Source organism: Papio anubis, chromosome 3 (genome assembly GCF_008728515.1).
Source record: "Papio anubis isolate 15944 chromosome 3, Panubis1.0, whole genome shotgun sequence".
NCBI lineage: Eukaryota > Metazoa > Chordata > Mammalia > Primates > Cercopithecidae > Papio > Papio anubis.
The window spans coordinates 166101635-166126563 of record NC_044978.1 but is presented as its reverse complement, the minus strand read 5'-3'; the positions used below and the strand labels follow the sequence as shown (position 1 = coordinate 166126563).

The window sequence follows — 24929 nt, the reverse complement described above, 5'->3', positions numbered from 1 at the left end:
ATCGAGACCATCCTGGTTAATACGGCGAAACCTCGTCTCTACTAAAAATACAAAAAATTAGCCAGGCGTGGTGGCAGGCACCTGTAGTCCCAGCTACTTGGGAGGCTGAGGCAGGAGAATGACATGAACCTGGTAGGTGGAGCTTGCAGTAAGCTGAGATTGTGCCACCGCACTCCAGCCTGGGCTACAATGGGAGACTCCATCTCAAAAAATACACATACATATATACACATATATATACACACACATATATATACACATATATATATACACATATATATACACACATATATATACACATATATATACACACATATATATACACACATATATATACACATATATATATACACATATATATACACACATATATATATATAGTGACTACAATGAGATACCGTCTCACACCAGTGAGAATGGCTATTATTAAAAAGTCAAAAAATAACAACTGCTGGCAAGGTTGTGGAGAAAAAGGAACACTTATACCACTGTTGGTGGAAATGTAAATTAATTCAGCCATTGTGGAAAACAGTGTGGCGATTCCTCAAAGGCCTAAAAATAGAGCTACCATTCAACCCAGCAATCCCATGACTGAGCATATAGCCAAAGGAATCTCGATCATTCTATCATAAAGACACAGGCATGCATATATTCATTGCAGCACTGTTCACAATGGTAAAGACATAGAATCAACCTAAATGCCCATCAATTCTAGACTGGATAAAGAAAATGTGGTATATATACACCATGAAATACCATTCAGCCACAAAAAAGAATTGAGCTGATGCCCTTGGCAGGAACATGGATGGAGCTGGAGGCCATGATCGATAACAGACTAACACAGGAACAGAAAAACACATACCGCATGTTCTCACCTGTAAGTGGGAGCCAAATGATGAGAACACATGGACACAGAGAGGGGAGCAACACACACTGGGGCCTATCAGAGGGCGGAGGGGTGGGAGGAGGGAGAGGATCAGGAAAAATCACTAATGGACATTAAGCTTAATTCCTGGGTGCTGAAATAGTCTGTACAACAAACCCCTCGTGACGTGGGTTTACCCAGTTTGTTATATGGTAACACATATACACTGTTGGTGGGAGTGTAACCCTCATATACCCCTGAACTTAAGATAAAAATTAAAAAAAAAAAAAAAAAAAAAAAACCAGGGGTGCTACCCAAGGAAGACTGCCTGAAGGTGTTGCCTCAGCATCTGGGGAGAGGCAGCCCCTTGGTGAGTATATGGAGAGGCAACTTCATCTACCCTTGGGTTATCAACTACCCAGGATATGTGCTTTACTTGACACAATTTTTTTTTTTTTTTTTCTGAGGCGGAGTTTCGCTCTTGTTGCCCAGTCTAGAGTGCAATGGCTCAATTTTGGCTCACTGCAGCCTCCACCTCCTGAGTTCAAGTGATTCTCCTGCCTCAGCCTCCCAAGTAGGTGGGATTACAGGCGCCTGCCACCACACCTAGCTAATTTTTTAAATATTTTGAGTAGAGACAGGGTTTCATCATGTTGGGCAGGCTGGTCTCAAAACTCCTGACATCATGTGATCCACCCACCTCGGCCTCCCAGAGTGCTGGGATTACATGAATGAGCCACTGCACTCGGCCAACACAAAATAATTTCATTTTCATGTTTTTTTTTTTTTTTTTTTGTCTATAGTCCAGCTGAACCCTTATTACCTAATGGGGAAAAAAATCAAGAAATAAGCCCCATGCATGGAAATCCATGTATATGCGACATATGCCCTCCTTGTGCTGCCACGGGACAGAGGACCTAGGCTTGATACTTGGTCTCTTTATTGCCATTTTGAGGCCTGTAGAAATAAGGCTAAAAGCTGTTTGCTGAGTTATCTGTTGGTTGATTGACTGATTGAATGACTTCCAACTAGGTCCATGGCATAGAGGAAAGGCTTAAAAAAATTCATGGATCTGGCTGGGCGTGGTGGTTCATGCCTGTAATCCCACCACTTTGGGAGGCCGAGGGGGGTGGATCACCTGAGGTCGGGAGTTTGAGACCAGCCTGACCAATATGGAGAAACCCCATCTCTACTAAAATTATAAAATTAGCTGGGCATGGTGGCGCATGCCTGTAATCCCAGCGTCTCGGGAGACTGAGGCAGGAGAATCACTTGAACCCGGGAGGCAAGGGTTGCAGTGAGCCGAGATCGTGTCATTGCACTCCAGCCTGGGCAACAAGAGTGAAACTCCATCTCAAAAAAAAAAAAAAATTCATGGATCTACTTCTGTTTGTCAATGAAGACCTAGTTTCCTAGCTAGGATGTGAAAAGATTGACTCAGAATAATTCTTGATTTTATGATAGCCTATTGAAAGTCAAATATATGTATGATGTCTAAACATTTTCATTTACAGATTACTTTAGTCAAAGCTGGGCTTTTTCTAATTGTTAACTTTGGAACAAAAAGGAACAGATTTACTAATTGTTTCTCTGTGCTGTGGAACTTTGCCAATCTGTATTTATTCTTGACATGCACATATGCGTGTTGGGCCTATATCAAAATGAGCTATTAAAAATAGTTTTGGAAGCAGTTCATTTTTAACCACTGAATAAAGGACCATAAATGTGTGGTCATTAAAGTCCTTATGATGGATGGATGTGGTTAAATTAGAAAAACTGACCCCAGGGCAAGGAATTTTCTGTCACCAGTCCTCTCCTGGAAATGGTAAGTCTCATCCTTTTGGCCCTGCTCTAGAAAGCAACCCACAGCAAGAGGGACATGACTAGACACCTGTACTCACAGAACTTCACAGCCAAGAGACTTCATTCAGTACCTGTCAGAGTGTAACCATGGACTACCTGAATCACCTGAGCTGCATGTAGATATTTAGATTTCTGCACCTCTCCTGTTCCAACAGCGTCAGAACCTCAGAAGGGGGAGAGAGTGGAGCCTGCAAAACTGCCTTTGAGCATGCACTGCTGTTGGTTCTTACGTATGACAAACTTAGGACAGCTTCTCTGGTCCATATGCTCATGGTATATAGATGACAATGCTAAGCCCCAGAGAGAAGAAACAACTGCTGCAAGTGCACACAGAACCAGAAATCCTTACCCTCTACCCTAGTGGTTTCATACAGCTAGCTCTCTGACTTTGGTGGCTGCTTTGAATACCAATGGATGAGTCATTTCCTATGAATGGGAAAGGAGAAGGTGGCATAAGTTCGGACTCACAGTGTGCTACAGTTCTTGGTCTTTATAACCAACAAACCCCCTAAAGAGTGAGAAACTGGGTCTTCCTCAGCCTAGAACTTCTAACCAGTAGTCCAGAGTTTAGGCACAGCTAAAGCATAACTGGGGGGTTGTGGGGAGGTGGTAGTGGTGTCGCCAGCACTCTGAAAGCCTCCAGCACCCTCCCCGCTTCCCTGGATGGGTGCCTCCTGCAGGATGCCTTCCAGGGACTAAGGGTCTGGCTTAGGCCATGGAAAGACTCTTCCGTTTTGCCAAAATGAGTGTTACCAGATGACTGTCGCTAGTGGAATGTATATATACAAAGATTGCAAATACTCTGTTTTTGAAGGGATTTCTTTTTTATTTCTGATTTCTTGGACTATGAAGTCTTCACTCTCAATTAGCAAGAAAGAAAAAATGATGTGAATGAGGTGCTGTCCTGAAAAGAATCAGGAGTGAGTTTATGGCATTGACATCGTTGACCAAGCTCAGGGGCGCTGCCAGGAGTGAGCTGGATTCGTTGCCAACTTAGAATGTGGCAGGGCTGGGGTGAATGGTCACTGTGAACCCCAGTTCTCAGCCCCTGAGACCTGGTGGACCTACCCCTGATTCCAGAGATAGAGGAGGTTCTTCTCATCAGCCTAACTCTAACCTGAACTCGCTGGGTCACCTTGAGCATGTCGCCAGGGCTTTCTGAGCCCTAGCCTCTTGTCTTTAAGATAAGGGGTAGAATTAGAGCACTATAAACTGAGCTTTATGGAGCTCCAGACTTCCAGGAGTGTGTGCCTGGAGGTGGGGGGTGGAGGACAAACGGAGAGGGAGCATTCCCTTCCCCCAATCTTGCCTTTAAGGACATTAGCTCTGCCTCTAGGTTTTATACATTTGTGTACGTATAAAGTTTTCTTTGAAGCAAATTTTAAAAGCTAAAGATTAACCACCAGTGAACTAGGTATTTTATTCTAGTTGTGGATTAGAATTCCCTGGAGCGTCTTCCAATACAGAACAAAACAAAAACACACATGTCTTCTCCACTTCACTTCCCTACCACCCTGTCCAAATATCCTGCCGTAATAGGTTGGCAGTGAGGTCCTAAGCATCAGTATTTCTGGGTAGCAAATGGCTGAGAAATCCCCAGAGAGCCTGACCTCTGACCCGGTGTTCCTCCCCAGGCATGCCAGGGAAGAGCAACGTGGCATCTCTGCGCCAGGCCCCTGGGCAGAACGGAACCAGCTTCCACGGCTGCATCCGGAACCTTTACATCAACAGTGAGCTGCAGGACTTCCAGAAGGTGGCGATGCAAACAGGCATTTTGCCTGGCTGTGAGCCATGCCACAAGAAGGTGTGTGCCCATGGCACATGCCAGCCCAGCAGCCAGGCAGGCTTCACCTGCGAGTGCCAGGAAGGATGGATGGGGCCCCTCTGTGACCAACGGACCAATGACCTTGCCTTGGAAATAAGTAAGTTCCTGCTGCTTTGGTAATTGAGCGAGCACCGAAAGCCCAAAGTCAAACCCAAGGAAGGAAGGAAGGAAAGGAGGAGGGGAGGGGAGGGGAGAGGAGGGAGGGGGAGGAGGGAGGGGAGGGAAGGTTCATTAGGCATTAGCACTCTGTCCCTCATATTTTCTCAATCTCATCCTATTTTGAGACAGAGTCTCTGCTAGGTGTCGCTCCAGGGCTGCTGGAGTGCAGTGCCTGGATCTCGCTCACTGCAAGCTCCTCAGCCTCCCGGGTTTTTAACAGCCTATTCTCCTCCTGCCTCAGCCTCCCGAGTAGCTGGGACTACAGGCGCCTCACACCCTCGGGCCTCCTGCTTTTTCGTGATTTTTTTTTAGTAGAGACTGGTTTCACCGTGTTAGCCAGGATGTCCGAACTCCCTGACCTCGCGGATCTCGCCCCGCCTCGGCCTCCCAGTGCTGGGATTACAGGCTTCAGCCACTGCAGACCGCCTCATCCTCCATTCTTACATCACCTCCGTTCATTCTAACCTCCTCTGCTGAATGCATTCCCACTCCTGTGTTCCTCCTCCCTGTAGATGCGTACATGGCACCTGCTGCTGCTTGCCCATCAATGCATTCTCCTACAGCTGTAAGTGTTTGGAGGGCCATGGAGGCGTCCTCTGTGACGAAGAGGAGGATCTGTTTAACCCGTGCCAGGCGATCAAGTGCAAGCATGGGAAGTGCAGGCTTTCAGGCCTGGGGCAGCCCTACTGTGAATGCAGCAGCGGATACACGGGGGACAGCTGCGATCGAGGTAAGCCAGCCCCACCGGGTACCTCGCTCATGGCAAAGCAAGAGGGGTACCACGTCTTTGAAAAGAGAGAGAGAAAAGGTGAAAAAAAAAAAAAAACAGGAGCAACAGAGAGGGGAGTGATAGGAGAGAGAAGAGTGATAGGAGAGATAGGAGTGATAGGAGAGATAGGAGTGATAGGAGAGATAGGAGTGATAGGAGAGAATACCAGGTCTTCGCACTACTTGCAGTTGCTGCTATTGATTTATTTTCAAGTATTATGAAGGCACCAGATGTGAAATGGCCTTAAACCTCCACCACAAGATTGTACGCAGCCTTCAGATGCTTCTCACAAGTTGATTTGCTGTAAAAGAAATACTCCTTTTTACCTGAAGCACATTTACTTTACTCCTGTCTTACCTTTACCGACTGTTCTCATCCATATATATTATTAATCTTCTGGCACACAGAAGATGGTCCTCCTAATTCTGCTCTAGTTTTAGTACAAAATGACCTTTGACCTTAGAATCGACTGATTTATCACAGCAAATCATGTGGGTGAGAGGAACGGAAACAGGCTGACTTCTTAGTTCACCTTCCTCCTCCTCCTTTGTCTGCGTGATCAGAGCTCGCCTGGTCTCCAGCTGGCACGGATTTTGTTTTGTGTGTCAGAGGGACGAGACAAGAAGAACGTGCCCGTGGAAGCTTTTAGCAGATGTCTCTTTTTCGAACTACGTACTTCATACTGGGGTAATTTATGAAGTTAGTGGAATGTTACTTGTATTAAGTAACAGATTGGATAATATTAAACTCCAGGTCTAATAAATAAAATCGCATACTCTCTGAAACTGCTCCCTGTGGTAAACAAAACCAGCTGTTAGTAGTGTAAAAACAGAAAATGTGTATTTTTTTTTTCCTTTTTTGCAATGAAAGAAAAGATTTAGGAATCCAATTTTCTTGTCACTGCAATAGCATTGTATTTATACTCTACATATATAGCTTTCACTTGGCTGAAAATAAAGACAAAAAAGAAGTATTTTTCAAAGAATAGGAAGCCGTGCCACCAGCTAATAATATGTAAAGCAGGTTACAAAGGGGAAGCAAAGGCTTCTGAATTAAGTTGTGGATTCACAGTCACTCTGCGTGACTTACAGTGACTGTTCTTCAAATGCTTGTGCTTTTTGTTCTTTTCCAGAAATCTCTTGTCGAGGGGAACGGATAAGAGATTATTACCAAAAGCAGCAGGGCTATGCTGCTTGCCAGACAGCCAAGAAGGTGTCCCGATTAGAGTGCAGAGGTGGGTGTGCAGGAGGGCAGTGCTGTGGACCTCTGAGAAGCAAGCGGCGGAAATATTCTTTCGAATGCACTGACGGGTCCTCCTTTGTGGATGAGGTTGAGAAGGTGGTGAAGTGCGGCTGTACGAGGTGTGCGTCCTAAGCACGCTCCCGGCAGCTCTGTCTCTGGAAAAGGTTGTATACTTCTTGACCATGTTGGACTAATTAATGCTTCATAGTGGAAATATTTGAAATATATTGTAAAATACAGAACAGACTTATTTTTATTATGAGAATAAAGACTTTTTTTCTGCATTTGGAAAAAAAAAAAAAAAAGAAATGCTTGAACTAAAGCTTCCCCTATGCTGGAGAAGTATGAAGAAAGATATACCTGGAGGCATTAGAACAGCGATGGGAACCATTGCAACTCGGGTCCATCTTTGTAACATGCTGAAGACAAGCAGAAGCACATGCACGAGGGGCAGAGGAGCTACTGTGCACTGCTGTGAAATTGCCCAGAGCATAAAACCTGCGTACCCTCCTTCACATCAACTAAGTTCACTAGGACATACCAAGCACATGCGTGTGAATGAGGATGCAAGGCAAGAGAATGGAACTCCAGAATTCACAGATAGAACAAATGGATGAGAAATATTTCGTGCAAAATATAAAGTGTCCTGAGGATCTGGGTTCCATTCACAAGAGGAAATGAAAGTGATAAAATAAATTTTATCTTCCTTTTAAATGTCAGCATGTCAGCAGAAGCAGCACACAAAAGTCTTTACCATTTTCCAGTATTAATTTTTTGTAATATAAATGATAAAGGAGATGATAAAGAACCAATAGATTATTGATAAATAAATTAGTAATAATATGATTTTTTTGTTTCTATGAGTTCTAAACAGCCCTATACAGTATTCAGTTTCCATGAGAAATATTTATTGTATCAAAGTACATTGTACTTAACATTTTAGGCCATCCTTTTACTGTTCCTTGATGCTTTAATATATATTAATTTATAATTATCCTGATATTTTTGTACATTTTTCAAACTTAAAAAAATCAGGATTTTTTTTTTTTTTTTTTTGGCAATAGTACTAACATAGGGTTTTATCTTGGGATAAATATGTGTTGGTCTGTTTGTTGACCTTGACATCTGCTCACTGATGTCACTGACCTACTGGCCTCATTCAGGACACCTGCAGAGAGTATGCAAAGTCCAAGAGAGGAAAACACAAATCTGTATGTGAGATGGTCATTGTACAGAAAGAAGTGGCCCCTCTGCAACATGTCCTCACAGAAAAGAAATGGTGTGTAGCAATCAACACTAGAAAGTAGACCTTTTGCAAATTAACATGTCCTTGACCTTTTTTGCCCTTTTCTGGGGGTGGGGTGGGGATAAAAAGACTGTCATGTCAAGAACTGTGATTTTTTTTTCCCCCCCAAACAATAAAACTCCTTTATTATCTTAATGTTCCCATGTTAACATGTTTGCTGCTAAATTACCATGTAGAATTGATAATGATTTATAGTGGACTGTGCTCTTCCCTCATTAAAATCCCAGGGTGCCCTGTAAAGATGCAGATGTTTCTTCCTGAAAACTTCTTTTTTTTACAAAGAAAATTAGATGTACATGTATAATTCAGTGTGCTTTGTCTTTCTCCAGACGAATATCAGTTACACTGCTGATGTCTGTAAATTAAACAGATATTTACTTCATTAACAGCTTGGTGGTTTTCTTAGAAATTGCACAATAGGCCACTCCTTGAGAATTTATTAATCAAAATGATACAGAAAGAATAAGGAAGAAAACCTATGCCTTTTTGTTGCCAAAAATTGGTGTGAGATTCACATGTTGTTATTTCTGGGGACTGATACTGGAATGGCCACATAAGAGAGATGGATATAAAAATATACAATTTGCTGAAAAAAAGATATTCATTTTTTTTTTTTCAAAAAAATTGTAAGATGAAGTCTAACTAAGATGAAATGTTTTTGTTCTTGTTCTTCTTTGGTTCTCCCTCCCCAACAGAACCAGGGAGAAAACAATAAAAGCCACTCTTAGGCCAGGGTTGGTAACATCAAGGTGTACTATCCAGGACAGAGAAGCAACATTGTCTGGGAGGAATAATCCTCATCAACCATAATAAGATGCCTTTGTTTCCATATAAACACACAAACAAAAAAAAACAACCATGCATACACACATGCACATACGCACACACTCGGTCTCTCTCACAGACACAGACATCTAAGCATTTATTCATTCTTGTTTAAAATGTCTAAATTTTAATTATAGAAACAACTATATAGCTACTCTAAATTATTCAGTCCCATTGATTGCTTCTTTTTTCCAAGGGGTTTACATCATTCATTAAATGAAGAAACATCTGTGAAGATGACATGATTTAGATTTGTGTTTATAGACATGTATTATCCATACAGCCACTGTGTTTTGAGTGCTACTTATATGCCAGGTACTATGCTCAGGGTTTTCTATGAAATATCTCATTCATCTGTATAAATTCATGAGATTATTGTGCTTCCTGCTTTACACATGCATACAGGGCTCATAAACAGAGGAGCTGGATTCCACCTCAGTCAGGTATTCCAGACCACATTGTCTGTTATTAAGGCAACAGCTTAGTAACTGCTACCTCTGCTTGGGGACTTTCAAGCCTTAGAGCCTTATTCCACAGCCCAATAATATTTCCTCCTTATGTAGGTTTAAGTAATCCAGACTAGAGACTTTACATTTGATGTTTCATTTTTTAAGGAAAACAAAAGTGAAACCTTCATAGCTTCCAGACTGTGTTCTTTCTCCTTCCTGCTTATAAAGACAAAAAATAAAATGATGGCTGTCTGGGATATGAGCTGAGTTAGTAAGTTTCTTAGGGGATTGTTTGCCTTGAGATGTGACTACCTCCTGTCCATGCACCCTTTAAAAAAAATCCAATAGTCAAATAATTACTAACAAACAAGATAAATTTAGGGTAATTATTAATATTACAAAAGTTTCCTTACTTAGAAGGTCTTGCCAATAGGATTACTTTAAATAGGAAACTATTCTAGAGCAGATCCAACAGAACTATGCATTAAAACAAAAAAAAATTCATGCATTTTAGAATCAAAGCTACTACATGGAATAATGTGCATTGTAATCTGAAATGATAAAGTAGCTACACATCTCTAATGTGTTTAATTTAAATTCTCACATGAATGAGGCAGCATCAGGAAATGCCATGGGGATCTGACATGTGTTTGATTTAAGATGTGTTCATTGAATAATAACCATCTCAATCATCTTTGGAATTTGTTTTCACTACAGATTTTCTGAAATTATTTCTAAGCAATATGGATGAACCCCTATTTTAAAATTGCTCTGAGAGTTTTTTGGGGTGATTTGCTTCGTCAGCAGCAATTCTTTCTGGAGAAATGATCAAAAGACGTTGAAATTGATTCAGTCCTTAAAGACCTCAAGCTTTATGGTGTCATCTACCTCATGGAGTGACCATTATTTCAAAAATAGTGCTCGTAAGAAAGGAAGCTATACAAGGATAGGAAGCTTCATAACAAAGTTTTACATTAAGTATCTAAAGCTATATAAAATACATAAGTTATCTTCATTTTTATTCCTGTGTTTTCAAAAATCAGTTAACAACACATCTATATTTCCTACCTCCTATCATGTGCAAGAAGCTACAGTAAATTTTTGATACACGGTTTCACATGAAACAGACATCACTTCAGCCATTTTAGAGCTTACACTCTATGCAGCAGGGGTTGAAGTTGAAGTAGGTAATAGATATTATACAAATGGTCACACTAATACATAATTCCAGATTGTGATAAGCATCTGAAGGAAGTTATGTGATATTAGAAGAAAGAACGACAGAAGAATCCAATCAAACAAGTGTAAGGAGGTTCGGGAACGCCTCTATGAGGAAGTGACATTAAACCGAGTCATGAAGGATCAAACAGAGTCTAGGATGCAGGCAGATGGAAGCTTGTATGGGAATAGGGATGGGAGTTCATGCGGAGAGAGCAGCCCGTGTCTAGGCCAGAGGAGGAAAACAACTCATGTGGTCAAGGAAACAAAAGAATTTAGTGTGCCTGGTGTGAGGTATATAATTGCTTTTAACACAACAGTGACCATTTCGGGGACTTTTTTTTGAGACGAGTCTCGCTTCTGTCACTCCAGGCTGGGTGCAGTGGCCGAGGATCTCACTGCAAAGCCCGGCCCCGGGCTACGCCATTCCCTCCTGCCTCAGCCTCCCAGAGTAGCTGGGACTACAGGCTCGCCACCTCGCTAAGTTTTTGTATTTTTAGTAGAGAGTTTCACCGCAGTTAGCTGTGAGGGTTTCGGATTCTGACCTCTGACCTGCCCTACCTCGCCTCCCAAAGTGCTGGGATTACAGGCTTGAGCCACTGCCAAGATTTTCAGGATTTCTTAATTCACCATATAGCCTTTATATTTTTCTCTGAGCATCTGTTTGCAGTGAGGTCTCAAACATCAACAAGAAGGGATTTGATTTTAAAATAGCAGCTGCCATTGCAGCCTAATGTAGTCTCTATAAACTTCCAAATGAAATATCTCTGAGGATATAGAAAATATACTGAAGTAGCAGTGAAAACTAATAGTAGTGAATATTCATGAGTCAATTTGATAAAGCTGGACTAAAAAAGCAACCACGTGGCCAATTTATGCTTTGAATCTCGTGCGCATTTTTCCTTGCCCTGGTTTATACCAAGATCAGAGACTTGGGAAATGAGTCAACTGGAAATGATAGCAGAAAATGCCTGTGCATTAGGTGTAAATTAAAATCTGAGCTGAAGAGCATCATGGGTGACTGCACTGGGCTGGGAAACCCTAACCTTCTTGGGCCCTCCAACGCACCTCTGCTCTGTTGAATGAAAACAATGTATCTCTAGATTATTTGCGCCATAGTTCTAACTCCAACCAGAGCATAAAAATCCAAACTCTTTAGTTCGGTATTCCAGATTCCTCACAAAGTGCGTCTTCAAACGTACCGCATGCGCTCTTTAGATTAACAAAATGCTAGGGAGGGATGCCAAATTCTGGGGCTGGAATGGCCACCTTGTGGATATGAGATTCATCCACATACAGATGGTAAAGCGAAGCTACAAAATGGTAAGCTAAGTTAGAAACACAACAGAATGAACTAAACGAGAAAACTGAACCCCACTTCAGCTGGATACACGTCTGGAAATGAAGCAGTCCCAGAATAGAGAGAAAGAAAGAGGAAGTTTTAATAAAGCAATGAGGGTTACCGCCTAGTAGTGGGTAAGGAATAATAGACTGTTCTCTTTAATAAGTCTGATAAATAAAAAGAAGAAGAGAGGATGGCAGCTTGGAAAAGTTGATGAGGTCACAGGTTGTCATTCACTGAATCATTAACTATTGGTTTATCACCTATAGCAAATGTTTGTGAAGAAGTGGGCAAACACTTTGAGGGGATCATCATCCTGAGATCCAAGCTGGAAGAGCAAGACCAACTCAAGTCATCCCTTACATTGAGCTGCAGCAGTGGATGTAAAAAGCAGAAGCCAGATATAGTGAGATTGAGGAAACAAGATGCCTGAGAGTAAGAAGTCACAAAATCACCCAGAGTAAAGAGAGCAAAGTATATGCAAGAATTCCCTTTTTTTCCCGTCTCTGAGAGGGAGTCTCGCTGTGTCGCCCAGGCTGGAGTGCAGTGGCCGGATCTCAGCTCACTGCAAGCTCCGCCTCCCGGGTTCACGCCATTCTCCTGCCTCAGCCTCCCGAGTAGCTGGGACTACAGGCGCCCGCCACCTCGCCCGGCTAGTTTTTGTATTTTTTAGTAGAGACGGGGTTTCACCGTGTGAGCCAGGATGGTCTCGATCTCCTGACCTCGTGATTCGCCCGTCTCGGCCTCCCAAAGTGCTGGGATTACAGGCTTGAGCCACAGCGCCCGGCAAGAATTCTTTACCAAATAGAGTTCTCCATTGCCTTCCTCCTCCTCCCCTCACAAAGGGGATACAGCATTTCAAAGGCTTTGTCTAGAGCTATAAAATTCAGCTGAGCAGAGGAATCGCCATCGGCGTTGGGAATTAGCTTTGTCATTGTGTCAATAAGTGGCTAGCTGAATTTAGATTCAAAAGAGAATAAAAAATTAAAAAGCACACACAAGAACACAGGGAGTGTGAGAAACAGCCACAGAGACCATTGTCTAGAAAATCTGCTATCATTAATCTTACTCTCCCTTCTTGAAGTGGCTAGAATTATTTTCTACTGTTTTTTTTCACATAGATGGTGGCAGAGAGATTAAGTGACTTGCCCAAGGTCACACAATCCAGGTCTCCTGACTCCAACCATAATGCAATATTGATTTCACTGGAATTGAAAGGCAAACTCTATCAACAGCCCCGTGAGATAATGCTGGAGGAGTGTTTCTCAAGGAGAGTTATTTTGGTTTTAAAAAATGCCCATGAATAGCACTCACTTTCCCAATAAAAATGCATTTTTTAAATATTTCCCACTTGGTAAAGGAAAATAAATAGTGCTTTTTACTGGAATTTGCTTCCAAAAAAATGAAAGTGAAGGGATGGAATGTACATGGTTGCTTCAGTATTTTTGGTCATTGTTCCGGTCAGATATGCCTTGATTGAGTGGGCTGAGCTGGAGCAATTGAATTCCGTTGCTAAGATAGTCACAAGGACAGGACCAGACATGCCCTCGTCCAGTTATATCAGCTGCAAAGTCACATCCTTGGACTCAATCCAGCTCACAGGGTATTCTTTGTAAGGAAAAAAGAGACAAAGTTTAAAAAAAAAAAAAAAAAAAAAAACTATAGAGGAATTTCTATTTGAATGAGCGTGTTTGATAATGTCCCTTAACCATAATCTCAGAGGCCTGTGTTATCTCAGAAAGGAGAAAGATGAACATCTTTGAATTGCCTAATCTTGCACTTGCTTGATCCTGCTTGGTCTCTGCTCACAATATTACCATTCAATTACCTCCACCACTTTCAATTACATCTTACTTTCAATTACATCTCTACATTGATTTTTTCTTCCTATTATTTCTGTGTTAGCCACAATTCTCCTCTGATGTTTGTCAACTCCTTTTCAGAGCTCTGAATGAGCAGGAACACATTTCTGAGTGACACACACAATACCCTGTTTGATTGGGAAATAAATCACTTATCATTTGGCAAAAAAAGCACCTGCTGGTCTAACCGTTCATTTAGCTACTTCATTGCTAAATGAAGTAGCAATCATTATATCTCTGTTTCTTCATTTAAACTTGTTTTCCTTTTTTCCCTTTTCTTGTAAATGCTTCCATATTTTAGAAAATTGATACACAATTGTACCAATAGAAAAGATGGTCTGAGAATGAAGAAGTACAGTATAGCAATTCACATCCTGCTCTTTCCCAACTGAGTACACCCAGGAGGCAAAAGACCAGGCAGTGCAACTGAGTCAAACCTAGTGCTGCTCCTCTGGACCCTGACATACATACATACACACACATGCACAGACACACACACATACACATAGGAATATGCAATAATGTAGGAATAAAGGGAAAATTAAGTTACTCAAAGAATTGACTGATTTCCAAATCTAAAAGGGTAATCCTTACAGCTTTGTGTAGTACTCTCATCTCCTTCACTCGAATTCTATTCCTTTTAAAAGCAGAATCTCAGTACACAGAAAACCAGTTTCAGTATGGTACCGGACCAGTGGGTCCACAATGGGAAAAACATCTTTGACCTGAGAACATCAGAGGAGTTACCTTTCCAGGTTCCTTTTCTCACCCCAGCTTAGGTCTTACTTCTTTTACATTACAATGTAATAGAAGTGTGTATCCACCCCGTTTCTCAGGAGACACTAGCATGCCCTAGTCAGTCTCCTACGGACACTGTGATATATCAGCTAGAAAAACATCAGGACCAAAGGACTTATCCTGCCAGCTTCTGGGGCCTCTCCCAGTGGACAGTCCTCAGCTCTTGGCCAACTTTGGTATTACCTGGCTGAAGGTAAACTTCTTGCCCAACATCACACAACTTTCCTAGGGCAGTCTGATGCACAGATATAAAGATCTGACCCCTCTCCCCAATTTGGGATATTAATGAAGGGCCGTCCCAGTTCACAGGTCCTCGTGGGATCAGCTGAAACCTTCTTTAACACAGCATCACAGCGCAACTTTTCCCTCTGCCCAAGCCTACCTCCTTTCTTTCCATCCACAGGTGGTGACCTTCAGAGCACTCCCTCATAAACCTCATGCACGGAGCATCAGTGTCCTAGGGAACACACCTGGAATCCACCTGTCTCTGAGTGACAGAGAGAACAGGAGACTGCAGTGAAGAAATGAGCTGTCCCTCTGAGATTCAGAAAGCAGCAAACATATACCTCCCAGGGAATTTGGGGACTTAATGCTAACATTTCTCAAATAAAGTGTGATGACCAGGTGGCATCCTGCTTGGATGAGACTGTGAGCCCTGAATATCTGAGACAGGTCTCAGTTATTTTAGAAAGTTTATTTTGCCAAAGTTGAGGACACAACCCTGTGACACAGCCTCAGGAGGTCCGGATGATAAGTGCCCGAGGTGGTCAGAGAACAGCTGGGTTTTATACATTTTAGGGAAACATGAGACATCAATCAACATACATAATATGAACATTGGTTTAGCCCAGAAAGGCAGGACAACTCAAAGAGGGGAGGAGGCTTCTAGGTCATAGGTAGATAAGAGACAAATGATTGCTTTATTTTGAGTTTCTGATTAGCCTCTGCAAAGGAGGCAATCAGATATGCATTTATCTCAATGCACAGAGGGGTGACTTTGAATAGAATGGGACGCAGGTTTGCCTTTAACAGTTCCCAGCAAGACTTTTCCCTTTAGCTTGGTGATTTGGGGGCCCCAAGATTTATTACCCTTTCATATTCCCCCCCCCCTTTTCTTTTAAAAAATATTTTGAAGAAAACATTTTAGAAGAAAATGAGTCTCTGGTCTCGGGTTTTGTCTGACTTCTCATGGCTAGGATGGTGTACTCCTAGACAGGCAGGTCCCAAGTTATTAGGAAAGCTCATTTTTAGCAGGCTGTCTCATGTCCTATGAAGAGAAAATATGGGGAGGAAGGGAGAAAAACAACAAACAGAAGAACAATCCTGGAAAAGTGATATAGGCCACATTACACTGAAATCCACACATCAGTAGGCAAGTATGAAAGGGGCTTATGTATGTAAACAGGTTGCTGTTATTTTCTTCTGAAGTTTAAGTTGTCCAGCTTCAGTTCACAGAGCTTTAAGAAAGCACAGGTTAGTGTTCAGTGACTCCAAATTAGGAAAATGGGAAGAGAAAAAGAAGGAAAAAATTGAAAACATGATTTTAAAGACTTACAGTCAAGATAAATTAGAATTTGGTCCCAACTGTATAAAATAATAAAAATTGAAAAACATTAGGCAAGACTGGAATCTAATAACAGGTGTACTATAGTTTTTGAAACGTAATTTTTCTCTCTCTAATTTCCGATTTTCACTCAAGACAAATCATGGTGGTAAGAGACAGGACTAGCTGGAATTTCTTAGGCCGATTAAGAATCCCTAAGCCTAGCTGGGAAGGTGACCGCATCCACCTTTAAACACAGGGCTTGCAACTTAGCCCACACCCGACCAATCAGAGAGCTCACTAAAATGCTAATTAGGCAAATACAGGAGGTAAAGAAATAGCCAATCATCTATTGCCTGAGAGCACAGCAGGAGGGACAAGGATCAGGATATAAACTCAGGCATTCAGCATTCGAGCTAGCAATGGCAACTCCCTTTGGGTCCCTTCTGCTTATGTGGGAGCTCTGTTTTCACTCTATTTCACTCTATTAAATCTTGCAACTGCACTCTTCTGGTCCGTGTTTTGTTACGGCTTGAGCTGAGTTTTCGCTCGCGGTCCACCACTGCTGTTTGCTGGTCGCAGACCCGCCGCTGACTTCCATCCCTCCAGATCCGGCAGGGTGTCTGCTGTGCTCCTGATCCAGTGAGGCGCCCACTGCCACTCCTGAACAGGCTAAAGGCTTGCCATTGTTCCTGCATGGCTAAGTACCTGGGTTCGTGCTAATTGAGCTGAACACTAGTCACTGGGTTCCACATCCTCTCCTGTGACCCATGGCTTCTAATAGAGCTATAACACTCACCGCATGGCCCAAGATTCCATTCCTTGGAATCTGTGAGGCCAAGAACCCCGGGTCAGAACACGAGACTTGCCACCGTCTTGGAAGCGGCCTGCCACCATCTTGAGAGCTCTGGGACCCCCGGTAACATTTTGGTGACCACGAAGGGGCCTCCAAAGTGGTGAGTAATATTGGACCACTTTCCCTTGCTATTCTGTCCTATCCTTCCTTAGAAATTGGAGGAAAATACCGGGCACCTGTCGGCCAGTTAAAACCTATTAGCATGGCTGCTGGACTTAAGATTCAGGTGTGAGGCTATCTGGGGAAGGGCTTTAACCCCCAACCCCTCTGGGTTGGACTGTTGGTCTGCCTGGAGCCAGCTTCCACTTTCAGTTTTCTTCGGGAAGCCGAGGACCGACTAGAGGCAGAAAGCTGTTGTCCGGAACTCCCGGCAGTAGCGTCTTGAGATCACAGCACAGCCAGAAGTGTCTACTCAACAGTCGCCAACGCGTGTGCCCCACCTTTCCTTCTGATCCGTACCTCCTGGGTCCTGACCACGATTTTCTTGAAAGTGTAGCCCCAAAATTCTCCTTACCTCTGAATCTACTTCCTCTGATCCCTGCCTGCTAGGTACTAATGGTTCAGACTTTCATTTCCTCTAGCAAGTTGTATCTCCAGAAAGATCTAAGGAAGCTCTAGGCTGCATCCTTAGGCTTCTAGGCTATAAACCAGGGAGTCTTATCCCCAGTGTCCCTCCCGATTTAGGTATACAGCTCTCAACATGGGCAGTTATGTGGGACCCGTTCCCCACCACCCTTGCCAGGGCCCCAAGTTTGTAATGGCTGAGAGAGAGAGAGACAAAGAGGGAGTCAAGGAGAAAAAGAAAGAAAAAGATAGAAATAGTAAAATGAGTGCCCTATTCCTTTAAAAGCCAGGGTAAATTTAAAACCTGTAATTAATTATTGAAGTTCTTCGTGACCTGTAACACTCCAGTACTACCTTGTTGTCAGTGTAAACAAGGGCTTGGTCTGAGAACACTGAGGCCACTGACAACCCAGAGCTTTCCTATCAAAAAATCCCTAACCCAGCAGATTTCCCAACAGGGGATTTAAATCTTAATTACCATAGAAAAGTCCGACCAGACCTAGGAGGAACTCCCTTCAGGACAGGACAATAGACGGTTCCTCCCAGGTGATTGAGAAAAAAACCCAATGAGTATTCAGTAATTGATACTGAGACTCTTGTGGAAGCAGAGTTAGAAAAATTACCTAATAATTGGTCTTCTCAAACGTGTGAGCTGTTTGCACTCAGCCAAGCCTTAAAGCACTTACAGAATCAAAAGACTATCTCAATCCTGACTCAAAAGGTTAGCTACACCCTCTCTGAAATGAATTTGCATAAGAACTGTTGTTTATAGAAATGCATCTTGATGGGGCATCTGGGTTGTTATGAAATACTCAGGAACCCAGTCCAGCCCTAGGACTCACCCCTGAATTCACAGGCAATATTGGGCACACTGGTAAAAGAACACTAGAATCCAGTAGCCCGGACCCCTTTCTTTGTGATCAAGAGAGGCGGGAAAACAGGTGCAGAACGGCTACATTGGTAAGCGTAACTAATCCGGTAAGTAGAGGTCCACGGGTGGTTACGCACCCTGGAAAGGAATAAGCATGAGGACCATAGAGGACGCTGTAGGACTAATGCTCATCGGAAAATGACTAGGGGTGCTGGTATCCCTATGTTCTTCCCCAAGGCAAAAACGCCCCTAAGATGTATTCTGGAGAACTGGGACCAATTTGACCCTCAGACGCTAAGAAAGAAACTACCTCAGACGCTAAGAAACTACTTGTATTCTTCTGCAGTACCGCCTGGCCATGATATCCTCTTTAAGGGGGAGAAACCTGGCCTGCTGAGGGAAGTATAAATTGTAACCCCATCTTACAGCTAGACCTCTTCTGTAGAAAAAAAGGCAAATGGAGTGAAGTGCCATATGTACAGACTTTCTTTTCATTAAGAGACAACTCACAATTATGTAAAAAGTGTGATTTATGCCCTACAAGAAGCCCTCAGAGTCTACCTCCCTACCCCAGCAACCCCCTGACTCCTTCCCCAACTAATAAGGACTTCCCTTCAACCCAAACGGTCCAAAAAGAGATACAGCGGTAAACAAGGAACCAAAGAGTGCCGATATTCCCCGATTATGTCCCCTCCAAGCAGTGGGAGGAGAATTTGATCCAGCCAGAGTGCATGTACCTTTTTCTCTCTCAGACTTAAATCAAATTAAAATAGACCTAGGTAAATTCTCAGATAACCCTGATGGCTATATTGATGTTTTGCAAAGATTAGGATAATCCTTTGATCTGACACAGAGAGATACAACGTTACTGCTAAATCAGACACTAACCCCAAATGGGAGAAGTGCCGCCATAACTGTAGCCCGAGAGTTTGGCGATCTCTGGTATCTCAGTCAGGTCAATGATAGGATGACAACAGAGGAAAGAGAACAATTTCCCACAGGCCAGCAGGTAGTTCCCAGTGTAGACCCTCACTGGGACACAGAATCAGAACATGGAGATTGGTGCCGCAGACATTTGCTAACTTGCATGCTAGAAGGGCTAAGGAATACTGAGAAGAAGCCTATGAATTATTCAATGATGTCCACTATAACACAGGGAAGGGAAGAAAATCCTACTGCCTTTCTGGAGAGACTGACGGAGGCATTGAGGAAGCATACCTCCCTGTCACCTCACTCTGTTGAAGGCCAACTAATCTTAAAGGATAAGTTTATCACTCAGTCAGCTGCAGACATTAGGACAAAACTTCAAAAGTCTGCCTTAGGCCCAGAGCAAAACTTAGAAACCCTATTGAACTTGGCAACCTCGGTTTTTTATAATAGAAATCAGGAGGAGCAGGCAGAACGGGACAAAAGGATAAAAAAAGGCCACCGCTTTAGTCATGGCTCTCAGGCAAGCGGACTTCAGAGGCTCTGGAAAAGGGAAAAGCCGGGCAAACTGAATGCCTAAGAGGGCTTGCTTCCAGTGTGGTCTACAAGGACACTTTAAAAAAGATTGTCCACGTAGAAGTAAGCCGCTCCCTCTTCCATGCCCCTTATGTCAAGGGAATCACTGGAAGGCCCGCTGCCCCAGGGGACGAAGGTCCTCTGAGTCAGAAGCCACTAACCAGATGACCCAGCAGCAGGACTGAAGGTGCCTGGGGCAAGCGCCAGCCCATGCCATCACCCTCACAGAGCCCCGGGTACGTTTGACCATGGAGGGCCAGGAGGTTAACTGTCTTCTGGACACTGGTGCAGCCTTTTCAGCCTTACTCTCCTGTCCCGGACAACGGTCCTCCAGATCTGTCACTATCCGAGGGGTGCTAGGACAGCCAGTCACTAGATACTTCTCCCAGCCACTAAGTTGTGACTGGGGAACTTTACCCTTTTCACATGCTTTTCTAATTATGCCTGAAAGCCCCACTCCTTTGTTAGGGAGAGATATTCTAGCAAAAGCAGGGGCCATTATACACCTGACCATAGAGAAGGAACACCCATTTGTTGTCCCCTGCTTGAGGAAGGAATTAATCCTGAAGTCTGGGCAACAGAAGGACAATATGGACGAGCAAAAAATGCCCATCCTGTTCAAGTTAAACTGAAGGATTCCGCCTCCTTTCCCTACCAAAGGCAGTACCCGCTCAGACCCAAGGCCCAACAAGGACTCCAAAGGATTGTTAAGGAGCTAAAAGCCCAAGGCCTAGTAAAACCATGCAATAGTCCCTGCAATACTCCAATTTTAGGAGTACAGAAACCCAACAGACAGTGGAGGTTAGTGCAAGATCTCAGGATTATGAATGAGGCTGTTGTTCCTTTATACCCAGCTGTACCTAGCCCTTATACATACTCTGCTTTCCCAAATACCAGAGGAAGCAGAGTGGTTTACAGTCCTGGACCTTAAGGATGCCTTTTTCTGCATCCCTATACATTCTGATTCTCAATTCTTGTTTGCCTTTGAAGATCCTTCAAACCCAACATCTCAACTCACCTGGACTGTTTTACCTCAACGGTTCAGGGATAGCCCCCATTTATTTGGCCAGGCATTAGCCCAAGACTTGAGCCAATTCTCATACCTGGACACTCTTGTCATTCGGTACATGGATGATTTACTTTTAGCTGCCTATTCAGAAACCTTGTGCCATCAAGCCACCCAAGCACTCTTAAATTTCCTTGCTACCTGTGGCTACAAGGTTTCCAAACCAAAGCCTGAGATTTCCAGGCTCAGCTCTGCTCACAGCAGGTTACATACTTAGGAATAAAATTACCCAAAGGCACAGGGCCCTCAGTGAGGAACGTATCCAGCCTATACTGGCTTATCCTCATCCCGAAACTCTAAAGCAACTAAGAGGGTTCCTTGGCATAACAGGTTTCTGCAAACATGGATTCCCAGGTACAGTGAAATAGCCAGACCATTATATACACTAATTAAGGAAACTCAGAAAGCCAATACCCATTTAGTAAGATAGACACCTGAAGCAGAAGCGGCTTTCCAGGCTCTAAAGAAGGCCCTAACCCAAGCCCCAGTGTTAAGCTTGCCAAGAGGGCGAGACTTTTCTTTATATGTCACAGAAAAAAACAGGAATAGCTCTAGGAGTCCTTACATAGGTCAGAGGGATGAGCTTGCAACCCATGGCATACCTGAGTAAGGAAACTGATATAGTGGCAAAGGGTTGGCCTCATTGTTTATGGGTAGTGGTGGCAGTAGCAGTCTTAGTATCTAAAGCAGTTAAAATAATACAGGGAAAAGATCTTACTGTGTAGACATCTCATGAGGTGAATGGCACACTCACTGCTAAAGGAGACTTGTGGCTGTCAGACAACTGTTTACTTAAATATCAGGCTCTATTACTTGAAGGGCCAGTGCTGTGACTGCACACTTACTTGTACAGCTCTTAACCAGCCATATTTCTTCCAGCCAATGAAGAAAAGATAAAACATAACTGTCAACAAGTAATTGCTCAAACCTACGCCACTTGAGGGGACCTTTTAGAGGTTCCCTTGACTTATCCCAACCTCAACTTGTACACTGATGGAAGTTCCTTTGTAGAAAAAGGACTTCGAAAGCGGGATATGAAGTGGTCAGTGATAATGGAATACTTGAAAGTAATCTCCTCACTCCAGGAACTAGTGCTCAGCTGGCAGAACGAATAACCCTCACTTGGGCACTAGAAGTAGGAGAAGGAAAAAGGGTAAATATATATATAGACTCTAAGTATGCTTACCTAGTCCTCCATGCCCATGCAGCAATATGGAGAGAAAAGGAATTCCTAACTTCCGAGGGAGCACCTATCAAAGATCAGGAAGCCATTAGGAAATTATTGACTGTACAAAAAACTAAAGAGTTGGGAGTCTTACACTGCCAGGTCATCAGAAAGGAAAGGAAAGGAAAATAGAAGGGAACTGCCAAGCAAATATTGAAGCCAAAAGAGCCTCAAGGCAGGACCCTCCATTAGAAATGCTTATAGAAGGACTGCTAGTATGAGGTAATCCCCTCTGGGAAACCAAGACTCAGTACCAGCAGGAGAAATAGAATAGGAAAGATAATTTTCTCCCCTCAGGATGGCTAGCCACCAAAGAAGGGAAAATACTTTTGCCTGCAGCTAACCAATGGAAATTACTTAAAACCTTTCACCAAACCTTTCACTTAGGCATTGATAGCACCCATCAGATGGCCAAATTATTATTTACTGGACCAGGCCTTTTCAAAATTATCAAGCAGATAGTCGGGGCCTATAAAGTGTTCCAAAGGCCATACATTTCAATCCCTGTATCTTTAATCTCCTTGTTAAGTCTGTCTCTTCCAGAATCAAAGCTGTAAAACTACAAATCGTTCTTCAAATGGAGCCCCAGATGCAGTCCATGAGTAAGATCTACCACAGACCCCTAGACCGGCCTGCTAGCCCATGCTCTGATGTTAATGACATCAAAGGCACCCCTCCTGAGGAAATCTCAACTGCATAACCCCTACTACACCCCAATTCAGCAGGAAGCAGTTAGAGTGATCGTTGACCAACCTCCCCAACAGCACTTGGGTTTTCCTGTTGAGAGGGGGGACTGAGAGACAGGACTAGCTGGAATTTCCTAGGCCAACTAAGAATCCCTAAGCCCAGCTGGGAAGGTGACTGCATCCACCTTTAAACACGGGGCTTGCAACTTAGCCCACACCCGACCAATCAGAGAGCTCACTAAACTGCTAATTAGATAAACACAGGAGGTAAAGAAATAGCCTATCATCTATTGCCTGAGAACACAGCAGGAGGGACAAGGATCAGGATATAAACCTAGGCATTCGAGCCAGCAATGGCAACCCCGTTTGGGTCTCCTCCCCTTATGTGGGAGCTCTATTTTCACTCTATTTCACTCAAATCTCGCAACTGCACTCTTCTGGTTCATGTTTTGTTATGGCTCGAGCTGAGCTTTCGCTCGCTGTCCACCACTGCTGTTTGCTGCCATCACAGACCCGCCGCTGACTTCTATCCCTCCAGATCCCATAAGGTATCCACTATGCTCCTGATCCAGCAAGGTGCCCACTGCCACTCCTGATCGGGCTAAAGGCTTGCCATTGTTCCTGCATGGCTAAGTGCCTGGGTTCGTTCTAATTGAGCTGAACACTAGTCACTGGGTTCCACGGTTAACTTCCGTGACCCATGGCTTCTTATAGAGCTATAACACTCACCGCGTGGCCCAAGATTCCATTCCTTGGAATCTCTGAAGCCAAGAACCCTGGGTCCGAGAACACGAGGCTTGCCACCATCTTGGAAGTGGTCCACCACCATCTTGAGAACTCTGGAAGCAAGGACTCCCCAGTAACAGTGGGACTAATTTGCTTTATTATACTTGGTTTAATTATTTGTCTACAGTGTAGCAAGAATAATTTTTTTTTATTATATGGGCTTTTAAATTGGCTTTGATGGAACTTTGTTCCATAGAAGGAATCTCAGATAAGACTTTTTAAAAGCTGAGCTGAGCCATGGGTTTGTACCATCAAATACCTCTGAGTTGGGTGAATTCCTCTTATCTTGAGGTGCCAAGATAAACTTGGGGTTCCTGGGCCTGTCCGAAAGTTACATTCTTTACTTATCACAGGTCAGGAACACTGTACTGGGACTGTGTAGATAAGGTATGAGGCCAGTTTTCCCAAAGGGGCTTTTATTGGTTCCATAAGTCAAGTTTGATTCCTTAAAGGAAAGCATATCATTCCAGTCAAAGCCTTGGAAATAACCAGCTTGTCCAATTGTGTACTGTTACAAATGAAAACAGATTCTTACTGTTAACAGATTCTTACTCTTAGTAACTGTATTGCTGTAAGTTAAGAATACTCACAAATAGTTTCCAAATTTTGGAGAAATCAGGTAGAGAGAAACTTAGTTTATAGTTTAGATTTGAAACAAAAATTATAACACTTCTTTCCCAAAACAAACCTTATTTCCCTGTGGACTAGGCTGCCTAAATCCGTAAGATTAGAAATTATGGTAATCTAACTAAATTCAAGATGTAGCTATTTTCATTAAACCGTATTAATGTCTTATGTATTTAAAATTACAAAAGCAAGGATTATTCTGTTTTGGACTGGGTTTATAGTTTTATAACACGCCAAATTTTGACACCTTATAGTATTTGGCAGGAATAAATATAAAATTGCTTGATCAATAAATGCAAACAAAAATGTATGCTGGCAATTCTTAAGACATTTCTAATATTACTTTACCAATAATTTAAAGCTAGCTTATTTATTAAATATTTTACTTGTTATATAACCTTGAAAAAGCATTCAACTAGTCTTTTCTTTTTCCCTGATGTATTTGATTCAAGCACTTTTATTTTCTTAAGCCAATGAATTAGAGCTCTTTTATATAATTTTAGTAGTGAAACATTGTGTACACAACATATAAATACATAGATGTATTAGGTATGTTGATAGAAGTACATCTTATGGATTCAGAAAGGCTCTTGTTTTTCCTTAGACTTCCAAATTCTTGATAACCTGCTTCATTAACCCTAGGCATTTGTCAGCTAAATAGCCTAAACTTGCATATTAA

The 24929-nt window shown here is 42.9% G+C and overlaps 1 protein-coding gene and 1 long non-coding RNA gene across 2 annotated transcripts in view; one reads left to right on the top strand and one right to left on the bottom strand.

Moving 5' to 3' along the window:
- SLIT2 (slit guidance ligand 2) overlaps positions 1-8415 on the top strand; it is a 368482-nt gene extending 360067 nt beyond the window's left edge. Inside the window, 4 exon segments of the mRNA XM_017959289.2 lie at positions 4363-4629; positions 4632-4650; positions 5225-5442; positions 6614-8415. Of these exon segments, the coding sequence (XP_017814778.2) occupies positions 4363-4629; positions 4632-4650; positions 5225-5442; positions 6614-6855 (746 nt within the window). The 3' untranslated portion in view covers positions 6856-8415.
- LOC116274099 overlaps positions 5732-24929 on the bottom strand; it is an 89654-nt gene continuing 70456 nt past the window's right edge. The window contains exon 3 of the long non-coding RNA XR_004182580.1: positions 5732-5782. This is a non-coding gene — a long non-coding RNA (uncharacterized LOC116274099). The remainder of the gene's footprint in view (positions 5783-24929) is intronic.